Consider the following 12,072-nt stretch of genomic DNA (forward strand, 5'->3'; position numbering starts at 1 on the left):
ATTAAATTTGAATTTAATTAAAAGTGGATAGGGGGGTTTTATTGAATAAAATGATTTATTCATTAAATGGGTATAGTGAATTTAATTTAAATAAATTGAGTAATTTACTTAATTAAATAGAGGAATGTGGGTAATTTAATTAAATTGGATTTAATTAAATAGAGAAATGAACATAAAATATTCATTTAGGAATATGGTCATTTTTATACGTCTACAGTTAGTACTTACTCTTTTTCTTCCATATTATTGTCAATACTTACTCCTTGTCTTCCCCATCACTGCAATGCTGAATCCCTGTTTTTCACATCTCCGCAATGTTGAACTGCACCATAATGATAACATGAGGAAATCATAACTGCACTAGTCTTCCCCTTAGTCATACAAGTGTATTTGAATAGATGTATCAAGGATTGACATCAATGGCAACATATTGCTCCATATTTGGAACATTTTGAAGCTTAACTTGTAAGCTATTCTTATTGAAAACTGACAATTGAATTGATTCTTCATTTTGAAGCTTAGTTGAGTACTAAAAATTGGTCTTGGCAGGCATGGTACTTAAATGATGTATCACTTTGTATTAGTCACCAATGTATAACTTGTTAAACCCTAAGCGCACATTGTATTTATTTATTTCTTTATAAACCCTAATTGTAAGTTCCTATATACTTGCAGTTTTGGAAACTTAAAAGACGGAAACCATCCAGTTGCGTTGTTGTGCCTTAGGTTGCACATTATGATTATCCCCTTTATCACATCCAAAAATTTCTTGAAAAAGTTTTATAACATTAATATTTTGTGTATTGCCTTTTTTAATAGCAAGTTTGGCTAGTTCCTAGACGAGTTTCTGCTTTTTTGGCAATTTTTTTCTATAACTTGTTGTGAGTTTATTGGAAAAGATGGTGCCAAGGTTATAGGAAAAGGCAGCATCAAGTTATTCTGCAAGTAACTTACCACCACTTATGGCGCGAGAGTACTTGTTTGTTTGGTAGGTAAGTGACAATTTTTTCAACTATGATTTAGAGAGCCTGAGTGTGAGAAGATTTACACATGCCATGGTGAAGTAGACTTATATGCATGCTTTGGTAAGTTAATTTCTGGCAGCAGGGACACACCATGTGTCACATTTCAATGCTTGTACACATAAGCCTATTTGGATCCAATTGGACATGTAGCTCAGTTCCTCTTTCTGTAGTTGTGTAACTTGTGTTTTAGCTCAATGTTTGTCATTTTGTAATGGCTGAAAGTTGAATCATTTTGGCTTGTTAATTCCCTGATGTTATTCTTCACTTGAGTAATAAAAAGAACCATGGAAATAACTGGTCAATCAAAATGAGAGATACCCGCTTTTGGAATATGTAAGTATAAAGCTGACAAATTAAGGAAAGGTTGCAAGTGAGCGAGTGCGTCTTGCAAGAAAGTCTAGAAGTCAAGATAGTTATAGGTTGTTTTTGTAATTTGAGTTTGAGTAGATGGTAGAAGTATAATCTGATGATGTATTTCACCAAATAACTGATGTAATGAAGTTGTGAGTGACCTATCAAATTGAAGAATCTGTTTTTATCTCAGCCAGTTTTTTGTATAGATGTGTTTGCAAAATCAATAAAGAACAAAAACTTTCTGCGACTGAATTTCGTTTCCATATTGTGTTTGTGCACACCGACCCATCTGAGTGGTTGATAGCCGTTGATTTGATTTTCAACCACGCCATGAGTCATAGTTTGAGTAAATGTATCTGTTTTTCAACTGCTTTTGTCTACAGTTTTTATTATTCTCCATGTTGAAAGTAATGGGATTATAAATTTTATTCCCCCAACTTTTCTTCAACTATTGTGCTGCTGATGCTTTTATCTTATTTACTATGGAATAATTCTTTGTTTGAGCTTCATGCCTTTTTTATTATGGACCCCATAATTCTACTGTGGGTCACTAGAGATTGTTTTTTGCATATTGGCATCTAAGATGTCAAACAAGAGTATTTGTTGTGATTCATTAATACAAGGACTATATAATAGGAGAAGGATGTTACTAGTTATCTAGCTATTGCCTCAACTTTGTAAAGCTTTTAATTTTTTAAAAATATATGGCTGAGCCAATCAGCTCATTGGTTTGCCCCATGTATAATTTAATGTGGCATTTATCTCTCATTTTGTCTGCTCTGGGCATATATGTTCTGTTATGGCCTTTCGGAATTCTGGAAATTTTGATTCTTTTGGCTTGTTTACAAGAATGATCGTTATAAACCAAAATACACTCACTGCATACACTTGTTGCAAAAAGTAAGATAACTAAATTTTAGAATACAACGAGCTGGTTTCTTTGTTTGAATGTTCTTTCTTCATAATATTCCCATTGATATATTATTTTGCTTCTGCGGTCTGAATTAATACATTTGCACCAGTTCACTATCTTTGTATTCCATGAGCACAAATGCTATATAATATACCTTCGGCTGCTAGAAGAACATGCAGCCTCTTAGCATATTGTGAGCAAGCTGCAATTCTATGCTTTCGTTTCTAATTTCTAAAATCCATATTGTAGTTGTGCCTTTCCTGGTTGAAATAATTGCAAAAGGTCTATAAAACAGCATAGAGTACATCTTTTTGTTTTATATTGGCATATAAAATGTGGGTATTTATGCTCAATATTACTCAAATCCTGAAGGCTGGCTTTTGAATATCCTCAGACTATGCTCTTGGGGATCGTAAGTTTGGTGGTAATGCACAATCTATAACAAAAGGTCGGTGGCTTCATCATACATCATTTCTGTGGGATTACAGAGCTCAAAACATGGCGTATTTGAAACTTCCATATCGTGCTCCAAAGTATCGTCTGGTACATGTTTTATTAGTTGATCTCAAACTCTCATTTCTCTCTATTATGACAATATTGCTTATTTATTAACTTTAAGTATTTGTGGAAAGTTAGAAACTATGAGGTTACTCAAACCAAACAATGTAAAAGCCTCTAATTTTAGGAGATTTCCAATCTGCTTTCGTCAGTAACGCTCTGCTTTGCAGGCTTCAAGTTCTCTAGAGATAATGTTTCTAATTTTTTCAAATATCTTTATGCCTCTTTTCTGATCACATCTATCTACATTTCATAGGTTTTACAAATGTGGGTTCTCTTATTTGGTGCTGGAAAATAATTCTTGGTAGGTTTTACTGGAAATTTAAAACTAGAACTTAGAAGCTATAAGATAAATTCAACATTTAGTGTGCTGAAAATACTCAATATGCATCAGCATTATCAATTGTAGAAGTAACAAGAACAAATAAGTCATTCAGTGATTACATAACAAAGACAGTCATTGTGTGATGATTTATAGGGATTCAACCACGTGATTTCAAGTCGATATTCATAAATCTAAATTTCATGAGTAGTGGTTTACAAGAACCCATTTCTCATGACTGTGAAGGGTCCGATTAGCAGTAATTGCATCAAGGTGATGCTTATAGGGTGAATCTCTTGGACTTCCAAGGAGGTCATTGATCTGAAAAAGGATCTGGCTTTTGTACTTATGACATGTTTTTGGAATTAGTATTATTTCTGTAATGCTGGAGAATGTTTGAGGGTAGAATGGGACATCCATGAGTATGTTTGGTGTTCAAGAAGATTTTTAAAACTGAAGTATTTTGCTCGTTTGGCAGAGTCACCATTTTGAGCAGGTGGCAAATGCATAACTGGTAGCATAATTGTCATTGATGTCAAAGGACTGATTGGTGACATGTAGCTTTTAATATGTGACAAAGCTATCACACCTAATTTTGACCCATAGGCCAACCAATGGCTGGTGCATTTATGGCTTAAAATGATCCATAAATAATCTTATTTTTTTGATTGATCCCCCTCCTATGGCCTACCTGGTTAAAGGCAACAATTTATATTAGTTGGCTATTTTTATTGAGTCCCTAAAAGGGACGACCTCATAAGGAAGTGCACTCACCTTGGGCAAGTGCAAAACAAATAAAATTTAAGACATTTTGCAAGGGCCGACCTCTTGAAAAGTGGCACTCATTTAGGAAGAAATTATTTCAAATTAAATAACTTTTATGCACCTTTTCTGGCTGACTTAGTGAGGAGTTATGTTCCTTGGTGAAGAGGTGCCTTTTGGAAGGAATAAATAGGAGATTGATGAGGGTCATTTATTCACCAATTCATTGAAAATCATTTGTAATTTTTGTGTTAAAAAAGGGTTTATTGCAGCAATTATTTATCATATATTTGAGCAGATTTATGAAGACATGTTAATGAAGATACTCAAGGCAACATTATGGAAATAGTGTGAGGAAATATATCAGATTACTTTTGAAGATTATATTGCAGATGTGAGTGAGGGTTTGAGAGCAGAATTGAGCAGAATTTCGAGGCTAATTTGTGTGAAATTGGGGGCAGACTTTGAAGACCTTGAAGGGATCTAGGGCAGATCCAAATAATACTCCTTTTACTTTTCAAATGTTGGTGCCTTCATTTGGCAAATTCAGGAGGTGCTCTCTTAGACTAAGAATTAATATCTGTTGTTAACAAGTCAGTTAAGGATTAGCCTTTTAGTTTATGAATCAAGTGGTATCAAAGCAATTTCATTCCTTTGGGAATGGGTTGTTTGTGAGTGTGTTTTGTAGGTTCCTGCCCAAAACAAGGTCAAGTCGAGAAAATATTAGCATTCCAAAGGGAGATCAAATCTTGTAGGTGGAGAAGTGAGTTGAGAAGTATGGCAGGAGAAGAAGACTTTGATGCTGAAAATTACATAAGATGGAGGCTGCAATGTGAGAAGAAGACTTTGATGCTGAAAATTACATAAGATGGAGGCTAACATTAACATTGCAAGCCTTATGGAGTCCATATATAGCTTGATGGAGACTCTTATGGAGAGTTTAGATGGTGATATAGAAATCAGGTCAAGTACACTATACTATTGGGGTTAGTTGGAGTTCATTTCTCAAAAATTTCACTTGTGAGAACTTTCCTTTGCCAAAATTGATGATATGATGCATGACAGCTGGAAAATTGGTTTTGAGGGTGTATGGTATGATCTAGCACACTGTTGCATATGCTAGCCTAATTGAAAAACTAACCCTAGTGGCAAACATCTATATGGTTCGGTGGATTTGTTGTGAAGTGATGAACAAAATATTGCCAGAACTGGTGAACTTGTCTTGTCACAAGCAACGAGTAGAAGTTGAGGATTTTTAGATGTTGTACTGACTCATTGGATGTCTTTTTCACTTACTAATTGTCATGGAAGCATAGACGAGGTTTGTAACTTGTGTAATTATGTGGTTGCAAGGGCCGAGTTGCATGACAAAGTTTGTTTTCTTGTGTGTTAGGAGAATTACATTAGGAAGATCAGGGTTTTTACAATATTAAGAGGTAGAGCAGGTGCGAAGAGGCTTAAATATGTTTTTTAAGTCTCAATTAACTAATGTGGTGATGTAATATCTATAGCAAACATCTGATATAGTGACATGAGATGCTTTTGCATACTCTTCCTAGTCTTTAACTTGTCTTGAGATTTTCTCTTGCTGAATTTAGTGTTTGTTTGCTAATTCCTTGTTGTAGACCAGCTATAAGTATGTTTTTATTGTTGTAATGGCCATATTGAAGTGATATTGCAATGGTAGTAGAGAGTATGTGTTTGTAGAACTAGTATAGTTTTGTTGTTGATAAGGACTTGGGGACTATGTAAAATTCCTGAACTATGATTGGTTTCAGAAAGACTCAAGTGCAGAATACATGCATTAAGTTCAACTCAGCAGGTGGAATACTTTAAACGGTTTATTGTCTTATTACACAAATCTCAATTGCTGATTAACATAATATTTACCAACAGGAAACTGAATCATCTTTATTCAATGCATTTGATAACAATTGATGAAATATTCCATCAATAAAATGAGTTAAGAATTCTTTTGGTGCACTTGATGAATACGCAGTGAAGGCCGTTGTTCTTCCGCGTGGTGCCAAACATAATGCCAAATACTTGTTGAGAGTCTTCAAAATACGATAAACCATTCAACCTCTGATTACTGGAAGTCACCCACAGTTCTTCCGCAGCAATTCCGTAGTATAGAATTCATCATCTTCCACAAAAACAACCTCCTTGCACGGCGACGCGACCTTGCTACATAGTCACGACCTGGCTGAACACCCTCACGGGTTATGGGGCACGGAGAGTGGAAAATGCGGCTGCTACACACCTTCACAGGTTACGACACAGAGTGTAGAAGATGCGGATTTCACTTAGCATCTGGTGTTGCACGGGAGGAAGGAAAACGCCCTCGATAATCTTTAGTTTTCACGTGGTTTGGGGTCTACACACGTGTGCAACTCTGACAAGCTCGTTTCAAAGTCCCAACTGGGCTCTTCTCAAAGCTCTCGCAACCAATAGGCCAGTGGTTAACTGGCGAAAGGCATCAATCCACTGTGCAATTTCGCACTAAGGCAAATCATTTTCTATTCCGCCATGAATGTTTCCTGCGCTGCCATCTTTTTATTCGAAATAATTTGGTTAATTTCCTATAGGAAACTACTTCAATAGTTAAGAGTAATCTTGGTGTTTGTCACTTTATTCACAAAAGTATTAATAATATTGTTTGTTACTTTATTCACCAAAGTATTAATAATATTAATTATTTATATTAATCTATAGCTAAGATATTAATATAAAGTAATTAATATTGTTTCAAGTTTACTTTTTGTAACTCAATTATTAGGGAACATTACAGTTTCCCCTGCCCCATGTTGCTTGCCCACAAGCAACTGCAATCCAGGATGTTGAAGAACCTGTTCATTTTCCCAAGTAGCATCTTCCAATGGTAAATTCTGCCATTTAATGAGATATTCCCTGATTGTCCTATTCCGCAAATGCCTGTCGCGGGTTTCCAAAATCTCTTCGGGTATCATCTCTAATTTCCCTTCCTCATCCAACGGTGGTAGATTTTCTGAAACTATCACCTGTTGACCCAACGCTTTTTTGAGACAAGGTACATGAAATACATTATGTATTCTGCTTTTGGCAGGTAAAGCCAATTCATAGGCTACTGCACCAACCTTCCGAACCACTGGGTACGACCCATAAAATCGAGGCTTCAATTTCTCAGTCCCACTACGCTTGAGGGATGACTGCCTATAGGGTTGTAGTTTGAGATACAACAATTCTCTAATTTCAAAATGTCGCTCAACGCACTTCTTATCTGCATAAATTTTTTGTTGATTCTGAGTACATTGCAAATTTTCCTTAAGTGCTTTTAATATATCTTGGCATTCCTGAAGCACATCACGAGATTTGGGAACATTACTCTGATCAAAAGCAAGATCAATAAAAGATAGTGCATCATACCCATATGATGCTTTGAAAGGAGTCATACCGATAGACATATGGTATGTAGTATTATAGCAGTATTCACCCAAATATAACCAACGAGCCCAAGCTTTTTGATGTCTTGAGACATAATTACGAAGGTATCCTTCAACCCACTTGTTTACTATTTCTGTCTGCCCATTGGTCTGTGGATGATAACTCGTACTATGATTCAACTCAGTACCTGTCAATCTGAGCAGTTCCCCCCAAAATATACTCAAAAATCTGGGATCTCGGTCACTGATTATATTTTTCGGTAAACCATGTAAACGGAATACCTCTCGGAAAAACAGTTCTGCAAGCTGGACAACTGTGAATTCTGTAGTGATAGATAAGAAATGTGCGAATTTAGTTAGTCTATCAACCACAACAAAAATGCAATCTTTACCTTGAGATCGCGGTTGGCCTGTGATGAAATCCATTGATATACTTTACCATTTCTGTTCTGGTATAGGTAATGGTTGTAATAGACCAGTAGGATAAGTATGCTCTGCTTTATTCTGTTGGCAAGTGATGCATTCTTTGACATAACGAAGGACATCATTTTTTTGCCCCTTCAAAGTGAATCGTTCCCTTATTTGCTGATACGTTTTGAAGTACCCGGGGTGCCTTGCCAAAGGAATATCATGCATGGATTGAAGAATCTTCTCTTTCAACTTTGAACCTGGAATCAAATAAATCCTGTCCTTGTAAAAGATAACATCATTTACAATCTTATATTTATCATCTTGTATATTACCCTCTAGCAAATCACATGCAAAAGAATCCTTAGAATATTCAACCAACAATAAAGATTTCCAATCAGCGGTGACTACAGATAATGCATTTATTTCAGGCCTTCTAGATAACGCATCTGCAACAACATTGTGCTTTCCTTTCACATATTCAATTTCAAAATCATAAGCTTGGATCTTACTGATCCATTTTTGCTGCCTGTCATTCAAATCTTTCTGTCCCAAGAAATATTTTAAACTGTTATGGTTAGTTTTGACTACAAATTTGCTACAGACCAAATATTGTCTAAATTTTGCCAATGCATGTATGATTGCCAACATTTTTTTGTCATAGATAGAGTACAATCTTTCTAGATTACTAAGTTTCCTACTTTCATAGGCTATAGGATGTTTATTTTGCATTAAAACTGCTCCTATTCCCTCACCAGATGTATCGCATTCCAGGACAAAAGGTTGAGTAAAATCTGGAAGGGCGAATACTGGGCAAGAACTCATTACCTTTTTAAGTTTCTCAAAAACTTGTTGTGCTTCCTCAGTCCAATGGAATGCCCCTTTTTTGGTAAGATCTGTCAATGGTGCCCCAAGCTGTGAAAACCCTCTGACAAACCTCCTATAATAACTGCATAATCCAAAGAACCTGCGTAAATCTGTAAGATTTCATGGCGGTGGCCAATCCAAAAAAGCTCTTATCTTATCCTGATGAACCTTTACCGCTGTAGCACTGATCATATGCCCCAAATATAAAATGTTTGTCATTCCAAATTCACATTTAGAAGCCTTTGCATAAAGTGATTGAGATTCCATAATACCAAGAACTGTATCAACATGTTTCAAGTGATCTTCCCAGGTTTTGTTGTAAATTAATATATCATCAAAGAAAACTAGCAAAAATTTCCTTAGCTGTTTGTTAAAGATGTGATTCATACAAGACTGAAATGTCGCTGGAGCATTTGTTAAACCAAACGGCATAACCAAGAATTCATAATGACCATAGTGACATCTAAAAGCAGTTTTATGGATATCTTGATCTCTTAACTTTATTTGATGATATCCCGACCTCAAATCAATTTTAGAGAAATAAACAACACCATGTAATTCATCTAACAATTCATCAATTCGAGGAATTGGATACCTATTTTTGATTGTCTTCTTGTTAAGAGCATGGTAATCTATACACATGCGAAGAGTTCCATCCTTCTTTTTTACCAGAACTATTGATGATGCAAAAGGACTAGAACTTGGCCTGATATGCCCCATATCCAACAATTCCTTAATTGCCTTTTCTATTTCATCTCTGAATGTTTTAGGATGTCTGTAAGGGGTCATGATAATGAGTTTTGCACCTTCCTCTAATTCAATGGTATGTTCAAATCCTCTGTCAGGCGGAACCCCTGGAGGTATATCACTGAAAACCAGATTAGGCGAATCTAATACTTTCAATAAATCATCTTGATAATTTTTAGACTCAAAATCTGTTACCTTGTTGGAAATTAAACATTGTGACGACCATGCCACATCACCATGTCTGAAAATAGCCTCCATTCTTTTAGCACTAACGATCCTGGGACCACCGTTAGACATACCCCGAAGTACTACTTTCTTATCATCAATCTTAAAAGAAAATTCCAAGCTTTTAAAACTCTGTGTGTACTCATCTAATGTTTCCATCCATTGAATGCCCAAAACAACATTTGTATCAGCCAAGTCAATCACATAAAAATCACCAGTAACAGTATAATTGCCAAGAGTAATACTCAATTTAGGGACTTCATGAGTATTGGGCAAATTAGTTCCACCTGCTACTCTAACATCAAAACCTTCATGTTTTTCAGTTTGCAATCCACGTTTTTCCACAAGAGCTGCATCTATAAAATTATGAGTAGAACCACTATCAAGCATGACAACCACACGCTGCCCATTCAAAACCCCTCTTAACTCTGAAAATATTATAATGAGGTGTCCCTGTCATAGATGCTATTACCCCTTCTCCATGTTTAGTTCCTGTCCCTGATTCTGTGTTCTGTGGTACAGTTTCTATATTAGGATCAACATTCTCTTCATCGTCACTATCTGACATAACCTCAATGTAATGAATTTTTCCCTTTCCCAAACATCTATGTACTGGCTGCCATGACTCCCTACAGCTGAAACATGGTATTTCCTCCTAAGTTCTTCTCTCTCTTCTTTATCTAACTTGTTTTTAGGGAAATTATGTTTATGGAGAGGTTGTTTGTCATTTTCAGCTTTAGATGGCGGGGCTTTAAAAACTTTCCCTTTTGAAGATGGCTCCAATTCTCTTGCTCTCTTAATAGCTGTTTGTAAAGTAGGAGGGTTCAAGGACTTAACCCAACCTTTGAGTGAATCGGATAGTCCATCTATAAATATCACGATTTTATGTCTCTCTGAAATTTCAGTTACTAAAACTGCCAGTTTTTCAAATTCAGAAATGTATTGTTCAACAGTCCTAGATTGCTTAAGTTTAGTTAAATCTTTAAGATGAAGTTCAGGATCTTTGGAGTCAAATCTGTCAATAAGTTTCTCAGTGAATTCAACATAAGTATTAATCTGATTATGACCCAAGGTTACTTGCCCATGGTGCCACCATTCGTGTGCTACACCATCAAGATGTAATGCTGCATATTTAATTGCTTCATCTTCCAACATAGGATTTAATTGGAAGTAGGTGTCAAGTTTCCACACCCAAGCTCTAGCAGCTGTTTTCCTTGACCCATCAAAATAAGGGATAGACATCTTACCTATTTTCCTCTGCAATTCACTATTATTCCCTCGCTGTCCCCTTGGCCTATGTTTCATTCTGACATCCAAGTACTCTCTAAATGTCATGGTTGATCTAAAATCATCTCCTGATAATAACCAATCTTGGTGTATCTCATCCTGTATTTCTCTAATTGTTGGTTCATTCTTTGGTTGCACATTTTTAACAGTGAACGTTGGCATAAAAGGTCTGGCTGTTCCTGTTCTTTCCGGCTGATTATTAATGACAAAATGCTCATCTCTACCCCCATTGTTTGCCCCAATATTTTGGTGTTGATTATTTCCATTATTTTGATGCTGGTTGATAAATTGGGTCATTAAATTAGTCATTTTGTTGATATTGTCCTTCAGATCTTGTTGACTTCTAATTAAGGCTATTATGAGATCCATGTTATTTTCTGGTTCCCCCATACTGTTTGTTTCAAAAATAATTTCTTCATCAGTTTCAATATGGCTATCCTCAATCTCAAATTGAATAGAAGAGCTATTGTGTGCTAAAGGAGAGTTTTGATTTCTGTTTTGTTGGACCCTAGTATTCCGGAAATTATAATTTCCTTGGTGCATACTCAGCTGTGCATAAATTTTACATGAATTTTCAACACCCTACAGGCTGGCAAGATTTCTATGCTCTGATACCACTGTAAAATTCCTGAACTATGATTGGTTTCAGAAAGACTCAAGTGCAGAATACACGCATTAAGTTCAACTCAGCAGGTGGAATACTTTAAACGGTTTATTGTCTTATTACACAAATCTCAATTGCTAATTAACATAATATTTACCAACAAGAAACCGAATCATCTTTATTCAATGCATTTGATAACAATTGATGAAATATTCCATCAATAAAATGAGTTAAGAATTCTTTTGGTGCACCTGATGAATACGCAGTGAAGGCCGTTGTTCTTCCGCGTGGTGCCAAATGCAATGCCAAATACTTGTTGAGAGTCTTCAAAACATGATAAACCATTCAACCTCCGATTACTGGAAGTCACCCACAGTTCTTCCGCAGCAATTCCGCAGTATAGAATTCATCATCTTCCACGAAAACGACCTCCTTGCACGGCGACGTGACCTTGCTACATAGTCACGACCTGGCTGAACACCCTCACGGGTTACGGGACACAGAGAGTGGAAAACGCGGCTGCTACACACCTTCACAGGTTACGACACAGAGTGTAGAAGATGCGGATTTCACTTAGC

At 36.1% G+C, this 12,072-nt stretch overlaps 1 protein-coding gene across 2 annotated transcripts in view; it reads left to right on the forward strand.

Moving 5' to 3' along the window:
* Positions 1 to 12,072, forward strand: part of LOC131035594 (uncharacterized) — a 115,833-nt gene that overhangs the window by 68,702 nt on the left and 35,059 nt on the right. For both annotated transcript variants that reach the window (XM_057967328.2, XM_057967327.2), the window contains exon 3: positions 2,687 to 2,835. In XM_057967328.2, coding sequence (XP_057823311.1) covers positions 2,687 to 2,835 — 149 coding nt within the window. The remainder of the gene's footprint in view (positions 1 to 2,686; positions 2,836 to 12,072) is intronic.

Source organism: Cryptomeria japonica, chromosome 3 (assembly GCF_030272615.1).
Source record: "Cryptomeria japonica chromosome 3, Sugi_1.0, whole genome shotgun sequence".
Lineage (NCBI taxonomy): Eukaryota > Viridiplantae > Streptophyta > Pinopsida > Cupressales > Cupressaceae > Cryptomeria > Cryptomeria japonica.